This window comes from Sciurus carolinensis, chromosome 14, assembly GCF_902686445.1.
Source record: "Sciurus carolinensis chromosome 14, mSciCar1.2, whole genome shotgun sequence".
Taxonomy (NCBI): domain Eukaryota; kingdom Metazoa; phylum Chordata; class Mammalia; order Rodentia; family Sciuridae; genus Sciurus; species Sciurus carolinensis.
Window position 1 is genome coordinate 1,229,101 of NC_062226.1, and position 17,146 is coordinate 1,246,246.

The following is a 17,146-nucleotide window of genomic DNA, read 5'->3' on the forward strand; positions in this document are numbered from 1 at the left end:
ACTTGCCCCCCTGTCAAGTCCATTGGAAAAATGAAGGTACAGATGCGAGTCCCCGCCTCTTCCCCGAGATCCTCGCCGAGGGCTGGCGCTGGGCACCCGGCCGGCAATGGGAGGGGCAGCCGGTGGGCGGCCCGCTCGGTAACCTGCCGGTCTAGGCGCCCCAAGGCGAGGCGGTTGGGTTCCACCCTTCGTCTCGGGGGCCGCGACTTAGGGCAGCGGGGACCGCGTCTCGCCTGGGAAGAGTCGGGCCCGGGCGGCGTGGGAGGACGCGGCAGTCGGGCCAGGCGCCAGAAGGCTCCGTGCTCCCCCGCTGCTGGCAGAGGGGCGGCGGGCGTCCGATAGAACCGCCGCGAGCGCCGAGGACGGCCAGCTCTGTGCGTCCGGCGAGCCTCAAGCAGCCTGGATCGCAGAACCCGCGCAGAAGCCGCGCCGCGTCACCAGGCAACCTGCCGGGGCCCCGCACGCGCGCGTGCGCAGCCAGGCCTCGGCGCCAGCCCGGCCACCAGAGCGGGCTGTCTGGCGCATGCGCAATCGCCCCACCGGCCTCCAGTCGAGTCTAACGGAAGAAGGGGAAGAACGCACCGGCGTCGGGGCCCGCTCGGGAGCTCCTGGCTCCGCGGCGCAGCCGCTCTCGGTGGGTGGAGCTGCTGGCTTTGTTCCTGCTGACGGATTCTCCTTTGGGGTTTTGATTGAAGAATGCTGTCTCTTCTCACATCTTAAATCGAGAAAAAAGTGGATGACAGAGCCGGCGTAACCAGGGAGACGTTCCGGGGCCGTCCCAGCGCGCAGGGCCTGGATAGGTGGGCGAGGGGTGGGGTCGGGGTGAGGCGAAGGGGTGGGGTGGTAGCGGAAGGGGTGTGGCGAAGAGAATGGGGCGGGACCAAGGGGTGTGGCCAAGAGCGGGACGGAGGAGCGAGGCAGTGAAAGATTGGATGACGAGGAGGGGCGGGACCAAGGGGAAGAGACGAAAGGGAGAGGCTGCGAAGGACGGATGCAGGGGAGGGGCGGGGTCAGAGGACGAGACGAAGAGGTGAGGTGGTGAAAGACTGAACCCTGGTGAGGGGCGGGGCCGGGGGCGTGACGAAGGATGGACAGTAAAGGACAGACGCGGCAGGGGCGGGGCCATGGGGACACACGCCTAGAGGATGAGGAGGTGAGAGACTGGGCGAGCCGAGGGGCGGGGCCGGGGCGGGGCGCGCGCTGACGTCGACGCCGGACACGTCGGCCGGAGCCGGATGTGCCAAGATGGCTGCTGCGGCTCCTGTGTCTGCGCTCGTCGCTGCCGCCGAGTGGGCTCTGGCCCGCAGCGCCTGAGGGGCTGGCCGCGGCTTCGGGGGTGAGGGCCGAGCGGGCGAGGGTCTGAGGCCGACCGACAGAACGAGTCCGCAGCGGGCGGCTGGCCGAGCCCCGAGCGGGCTGCGCGTCTCCCGGGACTGCGCCGGGGCCAGGGAGGGCGCAGACCCGGACCGCCGGCGGCTGGGGCGCGTCCCGGGCAGGCCGCCGGGGCTTGCGGCCACCCCGCCGGCCGACGGGGGCCGGAGGAGTCGGGGCCGGGCGAGCGCTGGCCGGCAGGCTGCGTGGATCTTGTGGTGGCTGCTGCAGGGGAGGGCTCGGAAGAAACCCGCAACTTTTCAGAAGGAAAGCGCGTCTAGGATGTCTGTGGCGACCTAGCGTGACTCTGGCGTTGAGGGTTCTGAAGGTGTTTGGTCCTGGTCGGCCGGAATGCTTTTCCTCAGCGATGCTCGGGATGAGGCACATTTACGTGTGATCCAAGGTGCAGCCTTGTTTATTTGTGTTTCCTTGCCAGGGTCATCAGGATGTCGCAAAGGAAGTCGAGGACTATGCTTTTTATCGGGGTTAGCGGAATATGAATATTACAGTGGCTTGTCCAGATGTGTCAAAGCCACTTAGAATCAGTTTCTGCTGCTTTACTTGAAAATGTTTTTAAATGACTTGTAGATGGGTGAGGATTCCTTTTAATATTTGGGTTCAAATATGTATGGTGCTTATATTAACAAGATAGATACTAGTGAGATGCAAAAGACACAGATGGTTGTTCCTGAGTGGTACTTTTGCAAGTTTAGCACAGTGCAGCCTCCCTGAAGTTTTTTCCCAATCCCCTTTCTTGTTCTTGTTATTTGGTGACCCCTCATAGCAGTGAATTTCCAGATCGTCCTGGAGGAGTTTTCTTGCATGTACTGTGTGCATTTTAATGGGATCCCTTTTGCTTCTATAAACATCTTCATGAGTGTCAGTGCCCTCGCGATTTTTCATCTCTTTTAGAAGCATTTAGACTCCTCAGCTTCCTCTGACATTGCCTTCAACATCTGAATGTTTTTAGTTCCATTTCTAACTTAGAAGAGAAGGAATTTATCATGTGTGAGTGTCAGTTGTCCCTGGTCCGATAGTGTCCACTAGCTGGCACCTTGAGGAAGATTGTAGGCAGAGAATAGTTCACTAGTTTCCTTGGTGTTTCTTTTGGTTTGCTCCACACTTAGAGCTGAAGGCTGGAAGCAGTGAGAGGAGAGCGAGTCCATGTGCTAAGTACTCCAGTCCCACAGACAGAGATGCATACTGCAAACTCTTGCGTAAATATTCCAGTAGCTGCGAGGCAGTTGAGCTGAAGAGCTGGGTTTATGAATAATGTATCTTTGAGAAGATCAGCCAGTCTCTCTGAAACAGGTGCCTTTTTGAAAGTTAAATGACTTGCTGAACACAATAAAAGTTTCCATAGTTCTGGGATAAATGATAGGCCATTCATTGTTAATCTGTCAGTGAGTAGGGAAGAAGATTAAAGGAATTGTTCAAGTCACAAGATTGTTCCAAATGAAATTGCCATTTTGCTAAAAAAAAAAAAAAAATTCTAGTTGGGGATGCTGGCAGCTACTCTTTTCTAGGTGATAGTGTTTGCTTATAAAACAGTTGTACTTAAGTTTCTAAAGGGAAAATATTTAAGTATGAACTTGCCTATTTAGAGTCTGGTAAAATTACCATATTAAACAGCAATTGGGATCAGGCCAGAATCCACTGGGAGTAGAATCCCATCAGAAAAAAAAATCTTATTCTCTCATTTCATAAATGGAGAAACTAGTTTGTTGCAGAAAGAGAAGTGCCCTGAGCTCCTCTGCTGGACACCCAGTCTCTTCACAGTGACACCTAATGAATGAATCCTCTAGGCCTCTGCTGTATCATATTTTATTTATGTTTTTAAAAAATTGTGTAAGGGTGGTTCTTGTGCTGCAGGAACACCTAGAATACCTGTTTATAGCCATTTTAGGAGGGACTTGGAAGTCTGTGTGTCTTGCCTGTGGGTACAGGAATTGCTGTGTCCATGGTGGCTCTGAGGCCAGTTGGACAGATAGAGGAGGATGCAGTTCATAGGGAGAAAGAGGGAGAGGGGAGGCTCTGTTTCTACTTTTGGTATATCTAAGTGATGCTGTAAACATTCTTTGTTTTATTAGTTTTTTAAATAAAAAATTGGGGGGGGGGTACTGGGGATTGAATCCAGGGGCACTTAACCACCGACCTACATCCCCATCCCTTTTTCTTTTTTATTTCGAGACAGGGTCTCACTAAGTTGCTGAGGCTGACCTGAAACTGGGATTCTCCTGCCTTAGCTCTCTGAGCTGGGATTATAGTTGTGCACCACTGTGCCCAAGTATTCTTTGTTTTAAAATGAAAGTTTAGAACCAAGTGAACTCTCTGGTATTATTTCTAATCAAGTCTACTGAAGTGGATTTCAAAGTGCTTGTCAGTTGGAAAGGGTCCCGTCTTGACATAGGAAAGAGCATGTGTGGGCAGTAATAATAGTGAATTAATAGATTATAGGACTGGTTTTCAGGTGGGGTTTTCATTTGTAAATGACTTTATTTAAAATATATACATCAATTTTTTTTCCGAATATCAGAAAGATTTCCAAGAACAAAAACAGTATACATTTGCAAAGATGTATAAATTAAACTCTGGAGGCCTCCCAAGATTTCTCCCTTCAGTTTAATTTTCTTTTGGATCAGTGGAACAAATATGTTCAGGAGGGTTGTGCTGGAGAGAAAGACTGACACACAGGACAGAACTTTCAAGGTGCCAAACCTGAATCTTTGCTTCAGGAGGTCAGGTTAGCTAGTCAGGATGGCACCTGCTGAATTGTGTTCTAAAACACATAACAGAAAACTGTATGGCGAGGGTTGTACCCTTTTGTTTTCCAGAAGAATTTCTGTTGTGCTAGCATGTTCCTGTTGGAAATGTGGGGATCTAAGTCAGTTGGACAATTTTAAAGCTGCATGAAGCTTCCCAGCCCGATTATGTTTTCAGTGGCTAGAGACAGTGTCATTTCACTGTTATCAAAGGAAAACCAGGCTTTGTACAAAAACAAGACACTGGGCATTTAGTAGCTTTTATTACTACTTTATAATGTCTTTTCATTAAAGGAAGTGGAAGAGCAAAGTTTAAACCCTTGTTTTCTAGATTTAAAATTAACGTGCTTGAAACATATTTCGTTTTTCTTTGTTACCAGTAGAGTTGGCTTTTCTGGACCTGGTGAGGTGTTGAGTGTTGAGTGTTGAGGACTGGTGGGCGTTTCCTGGCTGTGTATCAGGCTTGTCAGGCTCTCCTTGTCACTGCCAGTTTGGTGAGGGTCCAGAGTCCTTGGGCAGGCCAGGTGGGGAATGCCAGAGGGAGCAGGGGCTCTCTGAACTCTCTTAGCTAGCTGGTGTCCAAGCCCTCAGTGTCTTTGTTTTGTCAACTCCCAGAATTCTCCAGGGCAACTCTCAAGGACAGTCTTTCTCTGCTGGGGTGGTAGCATGGGAGAGATTCAGTTCTTAGGATTTAAATAACTTGAAGTCATGCTTAATCTTTTTCTTTTTTTAAAGTTTTCCTAATTGTTATTAGGACTTGGAATATATGGGTCTTATGTTCATTTTTCCTTTTTCTTTTTCAGCTCAAATTAAGAAAAAGCTCTGCTCTGCCTTCTCTGTAAGCAGCATCACCTTGTGCAAGAGGTCCATTATGCAGCCACCACCCCAGGCAGTTCCGTCTGGGGTGACTGGACCACCTCCGCCTGGGAATCCTCGGAGCATGTTCTGGGCTAACAGCCCTCACAGGAGGCCAGCCAGTAATAACATACCAGTGGCTCCGATAACTTGCCCATTGCAGCCAGTAACAGATCCGTTTGCTTTTAGTAGACAGACACTCCAGAATACACCATTGGGCAATTCATCCAAAAGTAACCTACCTGTTTTGCAAAGCCCGGCCCTCCCAGCATTTTCTCAATGGCCTGGTTTGCCTGTGCCTCACACAAATGCTGGGGATAATTCCCAAGGACCGTATGAGCCTCTGCCAGGACCTCTGTCACAGCCTAGGGCAGATGCCAGTCTGTTTCCTATTGCATCCATCTCTTTGTCGCTGCCTGGGCCTGAGATGAACAGGAATGCAGAGGTTGGCGCCACCTCAGAGCCTGAAGTTCAGACTCTGCCACATCCACCTCATTACATTCCAGGAGTGGGTCCTGACCAGTCTCACGGGGGCCATGTGCATGGCAGTGGACCTGGACCTGATCAGCCCTTGAATAGGCGTACCCCACAAGATGGTGCAATGGCCCCAGCAGCATCCCCTTCATTCTCCCAGCCTCATCCACAGATGCCAGGTCAGGGGGGGCCAGTGTGGGGAAGCCCACAGCCCTCCCATCAGCACCACTCCCCCTCGCCAGCAGGACTTATTCAGAGCATGGGACCTCAGGCTTCCAGTGCTCCCCATTTCCCTGCTCCTTCCAGTCTACACCATGGTCTTGGCCACGAGTCCCATAGCCCACTCGTGCCTCCTCCAGAACCTTTGGCTGGTGGCGGAGGGAACGAGGCAGCCCACCTGTCCAGTGGAAACCACTCAGCAAGTAACTTCCATCCTGAGCATGCACAGAGGCAGAATTCCAGAAGCAGGAGTACATGGACAAGCCAGGAGTTCAGACAGAATCCAGCAGCGAAAAAAGAACTTTTGCCAGACCCTGCCATTATCAATCCTCTCACTCAGGGAAATAGCCCCGAAAACCATGTGCACTATCCCCCTGCGGCTGGGACTAGCCGGCCCCCCCCAGAAGCAGGCCCAGGAGCTCTCTCTATGTTTTTCCAAGGGGAGGAGACAGAAAATGAAGAGAATCTCTCATCTGAAAAAGCAAGCTCCACGGGCAGGTCGGGCTTTGACGATTTCTCCCCCAGCCCTGGACTGGCCCAGCCACCGCCCTCTGCACACGCAGCTAGTGGCACCTACCAGACCTTTCCCAAAGGCCCCAGCACTGAGGCTGCACAGCAGGAAGGAGACACACAATCATATTTTTCTCACTCTGCAGGTATCCAGCATGATAAGCAAACCAGTAAAAGTGTTGCTCCTATGGCCTGGGGTGACACAGACAGTGCTGGGGCTCATGAGGCTGGCAGCTCACGGTATGAGAATGTTGAGAACTTAGAATTCATTCAGAATCAAGAGGTTCTGCCAAGTGAGCCCCCAAGTTTGGATCCTTCCTCTCCCAGTGACCAATTCCGACACAGGCCCCTTCCTGGACAAGCTGTCCCCAGGCACAGTGCTGTGGGCCTCACCAGAGGTGGGGGGCTGAATCATGAGGCCCCCGAGGCACCGCTGCATCCCACGCGATCTGACAGTGTGTCATCCAGCTATAGCAGCCAAAGCCACAGGAGTCTTCCAGGGTCAACCAGATCACAAGAACCAGTGGGCACGTTCATTCAACAAGAAGTAGGAAAACCTGAACGTGAAACTGCAGGGGGCTTTTTTAAGCAAATCGATTCTTCTCCTGTAGGAGGTGAGACAGATGAGACCACTGGAAGCCAGAATTACCATAGGAGCTTGTCCCAGCCCTCAACCCCAAGTCCTCCAAAACCTACAGGGATATTTCAGACGAGTGTAAATAGTTCTTTTGAACCAGTAAAATCCCACTTAGTTGGGGTAAAACCAGTTGAGGCAGATCGTGCCAATGTGGTAGGTGAAGTGAGGGGGAGTCGTGATTGCCAGAAGAAGCGTAGACCCTCTGCTGCACCATCTGATTCCTCCCCAGGTAACCTGGAGCAGCCGCCAGACAATATGGAGACACTGTTTGCACCCCACCCTTGCCCTCTGCCTCTTACCACCACCACTGAAGCTGGGTATGTACTTTCGCACACAGGGGGTCCACCTTTGGATGCTGGGCGCCCAACACCTGAGAAGAGGCCCTCAGCCAGGGCCCAGGGGACCACAAAATGTGAGAGCCCAGCAACGACTTTGTGGGCACAAGATGAGCTGCCAGATTTTGGTGGCAATGTCCTTCTAGCCCCTGCTGCTCCTGCACTTTATGTACCTGCAAAACCTCAGCTGTCGGCAGTTGTGCAGCCTCCAAAAGAGGGGGTGTCCGTGCAGCAGCTGCGGAAGCCAGCCTCTGCCCGTGCTGTGCAGAGCCGAGTTGGCCTTGGTGCCTCTGAGAACCTTGAGAACCCACCAAAGGTGGGGGATGACGAAACCCTGCAGTCACAGGCGAGTTCTGGTTATGCAAGTTTACTGTCCTCACCACCCACTGAGTCTCTGCAGAATCAGCCTGTCTTGATCGCCCAGCCTGATCAAAGCTATAATTTGGCTCAGCCCATTAATTTTTCTGTGTCCTCACTGAATCCTAATGAGAAGAATCAGTCCTGGGGAGATGCTTTGGTGGCAGATAAATCCACAGTAAGCGGCCAGTCTCTCGGCAGTGATTCTGGAGAATATGCTGCTTTGTCCAGGGTTCCAACGAGTGCTGTCACTGCCTTGTCTCTGCCGAATAGTGTTGCCCAGTGTAATGTCCCACTTGGTTCTGGGTCTTCTGAAATGGTTGTTAATCAGCCTGCCAATTTGCTGGTTCAGCCACCACCCCATCCAGTTCCAAAGAGTGTGCTTCCAGAAGGTCAGAAGAATCATAGTGCAGCAAAGGTCCTTCCCGAGTTTGTCAGCAGACCTGCTGGAAGCACAGGCGCCATGTCAGTTCCACCCACTCATGGTACTTCGGTGTCTGGTAGTGACGAGGCAAATTCCTCCAGTAACCGGGAAGAAACGATTGGAGCCTTAGACTTTACCTTAAGTGGAGCTTTGGGAAATCCTATAAGAGTGTACAGCCCATCCCATCCTGATGGCCCAGCTTCACTGCAAGCCATTGCCAGTCATCCCAGACAATCTGGACCTGGGGCTCATAACCCGGATCGTTTCTATCAGCAGGTGACAAAAGATGCGCAGGACCAACCTGGCATAGAGAGAGCCCAGCCAGAGCTGGTGCCACCTCAGCCCCAGGCTTCTCCCCAGCAAGTGCCGCAGGTATCATTTCCAGAACCTTCAAATCCAGAAAGTCCGTCCATACAAGGCCAGTCCAGAAACTCAGCCCAGCCACCAGCAAGCCCAGCCTTGGCTGAAACGGGTCAGAAGGTGCCTCCTCGGCCACCTCAGTCCTCCAGTGCATCAGCCATGTCCACCAGCTCAAGTCAGGCAGCCATGCGTTCAGAGCAGTCATGGCTACACCCACCCGCAAGTGCGTTTGGCCCACCACCTCAGGACCTCGCTTCCTACTACTACTACAGGCCACTGTATGATGCCTGCCCGCCTCAGTACCCCTCACCCTACCCGCCAGATCCTGGGACGGCCTCCCTCTATTACCAGGTAGAGTTGTTCAGCCAGCTCTCTTCCCCTCGCTTTGGCCTGTCAGGTTTCCTCCTCTCGTGGGAACCTCCTTGGTGGTAACTTGTCTGTTTAACTCAGACCAAGAAGTGCCCCTGAGAAAAGTCCTACATGGCCATGAGCACAGGCCCTGTCTTTGAGGTTCCTGCTTCGTGTTAGAATATCAGATTATGTGTAATGCCCGCATTATGGTATTTTTGTGTAACCCACTGTCCCCAAGTTACATGACAAAAAGAGCCTTTGTTTCCTGGAACCTGTTAGCTTACTGCAGAGTCAGAGCTCTGTGATGCACACTTGGGAAGCCAGCCTAGACTTGGGAGCTTTCTGTGGATTTAAACAACAAACACCAATATAAGAAGTGATAGGAATAATCAGAGAGTGTTTTAATCTCTCCTCAAGAATGAAAATATTGAGGAAAAACCCAGGCACGGAATAGTGAAGAAAGGTGGGATTCCATAACTCCTCTCAAATGTGCGGTAATTCCGTAGCAGAGGGGGAAGGTCCTGCCATATTCTTTCCTGCCTCTTTGCACTGCTGCAAGCTGGTGACTTCTGTTTAATTTAGACTGTGTTTAATCCTGCAATAGCTTGAAAAAGTATAGTCCAAGTGGACACACTTGATTATTACCTGCTTTTCCTCACCTCTGTTAGGATTGTGTTATAGAGAGTTTGAAAACCAGTCTGCTGTGTATGGAACCAGGTGATATTGAATTCTTGTGCTGCCTGAATTCTTGGCCCCGGGGTTGTGTAGGAAGGGAGGGGGACTTGGGAGCAGTGCTGGGCTGCCTGCTGCCTATGGCTATGGCCTGCACCCCCTCCTAGGCCTTGAGCATTGTTAGTGGAGTGCGTGTGGGCAGTTGGGCATCCAACCCGAGTCCCTCCTTTTCCTTTGGTTGCTGTGTCTCTAGTAGTGATCAGAATGTGTCCATTTCCCATGATTACATGTTAACCTGCCAGGCAACCACGAAGGTGGAATGAAGGATGCATTTGCTGGCACCTACACAGGCCTTTTTTCATATTCTCTTTAGACCCTCATGCATCCACCTGGACGCGCACCTTAGAGACTAGGTTGAGGCCACAGGTTATTTTGTAATGGGGCTGAAAGCCTCTGAATGTAGGACCCCTGGCCTGTTGCTTCACTGAGTGGTGACTGAGGCAGGTCACACTTTGTTCAGATTGTAGCATCTCTGCAGGAACGTTAGTGCCCTTAAGAAGTCTGCATGGCTCCTCAGGGCTGCCTTCTGGGCCCCTCTATGCTATCTCCTGAGCAGGGTGGGCTGTCAGTTTGGGGAAGCCCTGCTACCTGCCTGGGAACATGAACTTTGCCTGGTTTCATCTGATGAGAAAGTTTGCCTTTTGGAGGGTGGTTGTCCAGAGGGCGTAGAGCTGGAACTGGCTGCTCTTGATTGGAGTCCTGACGGTGCCCAAACCTTCTTCCCACAGGACATGTACGGCCTGTATGAACCTCGATACAGGCCCTATGACAGCTCAGCACCTGCTTATGCTGAGAACTACCGCTACTCCGAACCTGAGCGGCCCAGCTCCCGAGCAAGTCACTGCTCCGACCGGCCCACTCCCAGGTGGGAGCTGTGTCCCTTGCGGCACTTCACTCTTTCACCCAGACTCATGTTTGTGTTGCTGGCTACAATGGTAGCTTAGTGATTGGAAAGTTCTGTATCTGTAAAGAATTTAGCAAACCTTTTTAACTTGAGTTCATGTTCGTCAGTGTGGACAGATGGCATGAGGAACACACTGCCACACGCAGTCCTTGTGGAGCTGTTGGCTGGTATTTGGCCACCTCTGCACTCACAGTCTCCCTGCCTCTGGACCAGTGATTCTTCTGTCAGGTGGTCCTTACTCTGGCAGTTTGCCGATTGGTAATTAGGGCTCTTAGATTGGCCATTTTTAACTAGGGCAGACTTCTCCAGATGCCTGCAAGAACGGGCCACAGAGATGGCATGATCCTGGGATCTGTCAGGCAGCTCCAAAATGCAGAACCTGGAAACCTGTGCCCTTGCCTGAGGGCCTTCTCTGCCAGAAAGCCTGTGTGTCTCCTGCGCTGGTGGTCACTGCCTGATTTGCAGTTTTGGAAGAGATATCTAAAAAGAGCCATGGCATCATGCCTTCCTTGAGTAAGCTTTCACACAGGTCAAAGTCTGCCAGCATTCCTGAAGCTACGAGACTGCTTCTGAGCTCTGTCCCTCGGTTGTTGGTGGAGATGAGTGAAGTAGTGGGGCGTGGATCCTGGTCACTGCTGACTGTGCCGTCTCTGCTCAGCCATTGTTCCTTGTCAGATAGAGTTAAGGAGTGGTACCTGACAGGAGTAGGCTTTATTACAGGGCATGTTGCTGTTGACTTAGCAATGTACAAGAGCCCAGTCCAAAAGTACTAACGCTTAAACACTGTACATGTGCTTTCTTTCAGAAGGGTCTGTATGCTGATTTGTTGTGACTTTTTGGTGATTTCTTGGAAAACAGAAGGCTCTGCCTGTGAACCTTGGCCCATTTAGCTGGCCCCCAGGGCCCCTTTCTCCAAAGGCACACACCAGTGTGTGGGCATGAGTAGCTGGCCATTCCTGGTGTATACAGCATGGTGACACGGAGGCTTTCTCTTTCTTGAGACATTGTGGGCAGGGGCACAGCTCAGTGGTGAAGCACCTGCGTAGCCTACAGAGCCCTGAGTTCCATACCTGTACTGCAAAGCAGGGACTTGGTTGTGAGAAGACTCGGGGGATCTTCACTGCTGTGTAGGCCATGCCACTTGGGAAGTTGGGCATGGTTGCAGGGGGCTTGCTGATTCCGAGCCTGTGAGGGAAGAGGGTGGGCAGGTGGTTCCTAGGGCCCAGAGGGAGCATGCAGGGGAGAGCAGAGCCAAGCGAGCTTCTCACCTCCGTTTCCTTCCACTTGCCCACCTGCAGGCTCATGTGGAAAGTAACTTCAGGTGGGAAGAGGGGCCTCCGGACCCTGGTAGACCTCTGGGCCAGGCAAGGCCAGGTGCCCACAGGATGATTTCCTCCCTGTGTCATAGCCTAGAGGGTAGTCTTCCCTCTTCTCGGCCTTGCTGGGGTGTGTGTGCGTGCTTTCATTTGTAGTGTTATGCTTATGTTACATTCCCTCAGCCTGTTGGTCAGGTTGCTGCAGGACCTGTGCAGGGTCAGAACAGTCTCCTGTTCTGTGGTGGTGTCCCTCCTGAATAGTGGGCAGGTGGTGAGCTCAACTGAGGAGGAGGTGTGTTCTTGGTTTGGCTCTGTGTCAGGCCACTTTTCTGGAATCACTGCTCTGCAGATGAATGTGATCTGGTGTGACCAACTAGACTGAGCAGCCAAGCCAGCAGGAGGGGTTGGATGACTGGTCCTTGCTATAGGTGCTGTGCCAGCCAAGCAACCAGATGTGACTCAGTGACACTTCCAGAAGGAGTATGAGAAAAGCCACATTTAAAAAATAAAATAAAAATGGCTATTAAAACATTCAAATACGCTATTAAGTCCTTTTAAGAGTCTTAAAAGTATAAGCAACCTGTGTTACTTGATCATTTGCTGGGTCTCATCTTTCTGATACTGAGAGTCAGGGTTGCAGCTTGGCCTATCCAGACAAAGGCGTACCAGGCGCCTCACAGTGCTGCTCCCGAGGCCAGGCGGTGCACATGTGGCTAGTGGTCTGCTGTGAGGGCTAGTGAAATTAGCATTCAGGGTGATCTCAGGCCCAGCACTTTTTCCTTCTGTTGAGTGTGTCAAGAACTCTTATGAGATGAAGTCCTGAGAACACAGAGAGTTGTTTTTCTTTTGCTGAGGTAAATTTCATTTAGACATGTGGTGGAAATCCATAATCTCATCCTCTGTTTTGAATCTTCTAATTAGAATTTTCATAATCAAAGCACCTTTTTTTCCCTTTTTTTTTTTTTTTTTTTTTTTTTGGTACTGGGGATTGAACCCAGGGGTGATTTGCTTTTATTTTGAGACAGGGTCTCACCAAGTTGCTGAGGCTGGCCTCAAACTTGTGCTCCTCCTGCCTCAGCCTCCCTAGTTGCCAGATTACAGCCGTGGACCCTGTATCCAGCAACCAAAGTGCTTTGATGAATGTCTGCTGGGCGTACTTTGTATTGTCTGCTGTTTTTGGTAATGTGGTTTTAACAGCTCTGTGTTTTTCAGGCAAGGGTATCCTGAAGGGTACTATAATTCCAAGAGTGGATGGAGCAGTCAGAGTGATTACTATGCAAATTACTACTCCGGCCAGTATGATTATGGAGGTACGTGGAGGGAATTGCAACCACTAGCTGCTGTGTTGTCAGAAGGCTGCTCCTGAGCAGCAGCCATGTCTGCACTCTGCTCTCCTGGATGACAGGAGCTGACTTCCTTTTCACCAGCTTCTTTGTTTGCATCCATGAGCCAAGGTTACTGAAAGTTCTTTGCATCTGAGAGCAAATGTACTAAGAGACCACGTCCTAACTATAGCACAGGTTACTCTATCGTATTGGTGGTAGTCTTTGATTTTCTATCAGAGCACAGTGATGAGTAGTTCTGGCGCTGTCTAGTCCACTTGTAACTACTCTGTGAGCTGATGGAATGAAATTAAAATAAAAACTCACTTTCTAGTCCCACCAGCCATGTCTGCATGCACAGAGACCACCCAAGGCCCACTACTTGGCAGTAATGAAGGTAGACGGTGCCATTGTGGCAGTTGAAGATGCTTTGCCACCTCCCAGGCAGCATGGATGGCATGTAGCTGTGTCCTGGAAGGTCTGGGAGTTCCCTTAGCAGTCCTGCTGGTCATATCTATCCTGACCATGTGATCCTGTGTTCTTAGGGCCCTGCAGCCCCTTGACAGTGTCCACATGGTCCACCCCTCCTACTTCCCGGGAGGGTTGTTTTTCCCCTTGAATGTGTGCATCTGCTTTAAATAGACATTTTTACACACTTGCCAAAAGTGGTACATCCACATCCACATCCAGTTTGTTCGTAGTGTTCCTTTTTGAAGTTGTTTTATTGGGGGGCAGGGGTTACTGAGGATTGAACTCGGGTGCTGTATCACTGAGCCATATCCGCAACCCTTTTTATTTTTTACTTTGAGACAAGTCTTGCTATATATATAACCTTGCCCAGGTTAGCCTTGAACTTGTAACCTCCTGCCTCAGCTTGCTGAGAAGCTAGGATCACAGGCCTGAAATTACCTTTTATTATTGAGACTATTTCTTAAAATCTTCTGGGTTATATTACGAAGAAACACTAGTAAAACCTGGAATTGGGGATTAACTGTTAAAGAGTTACGTTTGGTTCTGTGGTGTACCTGTGGTAGAGTGCTTTTTGGCATGAGGTATGGGCTCCATTCCGAGCAGCACATTAAAAAAAAGTAGTGATGATGACAAAAACATTACTAAAGAAGTCTTTTAGCATTGTTTTCTTATAAAGCAAAAACATTGGTATTGAGAGAACTGCTAGCCAATTGCCAGGAGGTGATATGGAGACAGGCAGGACACAGCTTTCTCCTCCAGTGTCAGGGCTCCCACTCAGGGGTCTTGCCCATCCCAGGAGGATGCTGTGGTTTTTTCAAGAGCCCTGGCACTTCCCCAGCCTGGGACAGTGCAGTTCTTCTGTGAATGCTGGCTTTCTTTTGACCCCTGTGTTCCTCACTTACAGACCCAGGTCGCTGGGATCGCTACTACGGTTCTAGATTCAGGGATCCCCGCACTTGGGACCGGAGGTACTGGTATGATGCTGAGTACGACCCACACAGGAAGGAAAGCTATGCTTATGGCGACAGGTGGGTAAAGTGCACTTGGGTCAGGAAGGCTGGCAGTAAGCCAGAGGGGCATGCTTACTCACCTGCCCCATGTCTTTGGAGCTGGCCAGAGAGCTGTAGTTCCAGGCCTTTGGGGAGCACTGCCTGCTATCTCAGTCTTAGTCTCCAAGAGGGAGACTGGGCCACACCTCTCTGGCGCTTCCAGCTCTGGGCTGTGAAAGTAGAGCCAACCTGCAGTAGTGCCTGGCTAGTGGTCTTGGGAGCACCAGGGGTCTGGCTCTCTCCATTTTATGTCCCTTCTTGTCCATTCTGACCAACAGCCCAGGGAAGGGCCACACTTGAGGTGCACTTGTAATCAGGGTCTGAGTGTGACCTTGGGCCTGGCTTCTTGTGCCTGGTCTGCTTAACTGACATTCTTCAGGACAAGGAGTGTGCCTTGGGATGGAGGGGAGGACAAGGAGTAGTAAGGGCCGGCAGTTTGCATGTTGTCCCAGTTGCCCTCATTCCCATTCCCTGCCTCGACCCCTGCTTCCTTTAGGCCTGAGAAATTCGATGACCACTGGAGGTACGACCCTCGCTTCACAGGGAGCTTTGATGATGACACTGAGCCCCCCAGAGACCCTTATGGGGAGGAGGTGGACAGGCGCAGCGTCCACAGTGAGCACTCAGCACGGAGCCTGCACAGCACACACAGTCTGCCCAGCCGCCGCAGCAGCCTCAGTTCCCATTCACACCAGGTATGCCCAGGCAGTTCTGCCTACTCAGTTCCCTGTTATAGTTTGGACAGTGTGCCCATAGCCTTGCTGGCCTTGGTAGAACTCACTTTCCCCACTTGCTTGCTTTTCCAAGAGTCAGATTTACAGAAGCCACAATGTGACTACTGGTTCCTTCGAGGTCCCGCCTCCCCCAGGCTCCTTTCATGGTGATTATGCCTACGGCACCTACAGCAGCAATTTCGGCAGTGCCCATGGCTTTCCAGAGTATGGCTACCCCGCGGACACCAGCTGGCCTGCTGTGGATCAAGGTTTGTCTCAGCAGTTCAGAGGGTGATGGCTAGCTCTGGATCAGAATGAGGGAGTCACTTGTGATGGAGATCTGTGAGCCCTTGGCTCACTCAGCTCCTGTAGCCTGAGGACGACTCTGTCCCCTCCTTCCCTGAGCGGCAGGCTAGTGCTGGCCCCTGGACTGCAGTGTGGCTGTGGCTCTGAGCCTGCTGGCGTCTGCACAGGCATTGTTAAGGTGTGGCAGCCACTAAGCAAGCTTGGGCAGCAGCTCTCCACAGCCCGCACTGGCCCTCGGGAGCAGTCTGAGGGGACTGTTCCCGGACTTGTGCCACGAGTCACATTCTAACCTTCTCTCTAGAGTCCATAGTTAAAAGCTATTTCTTGAAAACAAGTAGAAATATGTGTGAGCTCACAGGTGAACATCTTTCCCTTGCCTGAAGCCTGGGCTGCTTGACTGTACCATTTCCATTGCATGATCTGTGGCTATCACAGACGGAGACTGAGCGGAAATCTAAGAGACTAGCTGATTGTTTCTCCTCTGATTTATTTAAATGTAGTTCCATCAAGACCAACTTCTCCTGAAAAGTTCTCAGTGCCTCACATCTGTGCCAGGTTTGGTCCTGGTGGCCAACTCATTAAAGTGATCCCCAACCTGCCTTCAGAAGGACAGCCTGCACTGGTGGAGATCCACAGCATGGAGGTAATCCAGGACTAAGCCAGCCCTGAGTGCCTGTGGTCAGCAAGTGTGGCAGGGACGTGTGTCCTCCAGGGCCGGTTCTGTGTGCAGCCTCTTCCTCCCAGAAGGCAGCATTAGGCAGCTGCTTTGGGTTGGACTTGGTTTTACTCTTTGTGCATTTTTTGTTCTTATTCACACCTTTTGACTTTGGGGACACTCATTTTGTCGGTGATTCTCCGTAATGGGTGGGGGTACTTCACAGTCCAGTGGTGGTGGGGGGCTGCTGTAAGGGAGGCTGGGGTGGATTGGACCACCTGCTTTGCAGCCCTGGAGGCTCTCCTGTCACATGTTGGGAACCTGCTTCAGTTCTCGCTGTAGGAAGAAGTTTGCAGACTCCCGTCACAACCTTGAGGGCACCACCACTGCCTTTGTGGGTGCCAGTGTGGCCGCACGCTGGGCAGGGCCGCTTGTGCAAACTGCTCCCCGCACCCCTCTCTTGACAGACCTTGCTGCAGCACACGCCTGAGCAGGAGGAGCTGCGCTCATTCCCAGGGCCTCTTGGCAAGTATGTCCCTTGTTGAGTGTCACTTGGAGTCTCCACAATGCAGCCGTAGAGCTTGCCCCCTAAGGTTGCTAACCTTGCTGGTGTTATGGGGCGCAACTTAAGAACAGACCGATCACTGAGAAGTCCAAATTTGAGAGTCTCATTAAATTGACCAGCTGACTGTCTCACACAATGCCCCAAAAAATGGCTATTGGGAGAACAGCCCCGACCACAGGGTTGTAGGGGTTCTTATACCAAAAATCATATTAATCGTAAGTGTCTGTTGCTATGATTCAAAATTACACTTTAACATCATGAGATCATCGACAGAGGGGGAAGTGGGTCAAAATGACCCTTACCTAGGTACAAACTGAAGAATGGTCACTAACATCCACACAATCACTGTTCACATGGTACATTGTTTAGGAGCAATAGGGATCAAAAGAGACCAATTCTTCACTACATAGGAGTTGCCATTGTATATTATTAAACATGTCACACCAAGTAACTGATGA

General features: G+C 51.4%; 1 protein-coding gene across 4 annotated transcripts in view; it reads left to right on the forward strand.

Annotated features, from left to right (window-relative positions):
• Positions 1-213: 213 nt before the first annotated feature.
• Positions 214-17,146, forward strand: part of Sec16a (SEC16 homolog A, endoplasmic reticulum export factor) — a 34,202-nt gene continuing 17,269 nt past the window's right edge. Inside the window, exons 1-9 of one of the 4 annotated variants that reach the window (XM_047524216.1) lie at positions 214-800; positions 4,937-8,655; positions 10,116-10,252; positions 12,820-12,917; positions 14,305-14,428; positions 14,946-15,144; positions 15,257-15,431; positions 15,969-16,111; positions 16,591-16,652. In XM_047524216.1, coding sequence (XP_047380172.1) covers positions 5,005-8,655; positions 10,116-10,252; positions 12,820-12,917; positions 14,305-14,428; positions 14,946-15,144; positions 15,257-15,431; positions 15,969-16,111; positions 16,591-16,652 — 4,589 coding nt within the window. In that variant the 5' untranslated portion in view covers positions 214-800; positions 4,937-5,004. The other 3 variants (XM_047524217.1, XM_047524215.1, XM_047524214.1) reach the window with 3 other exon arrangements.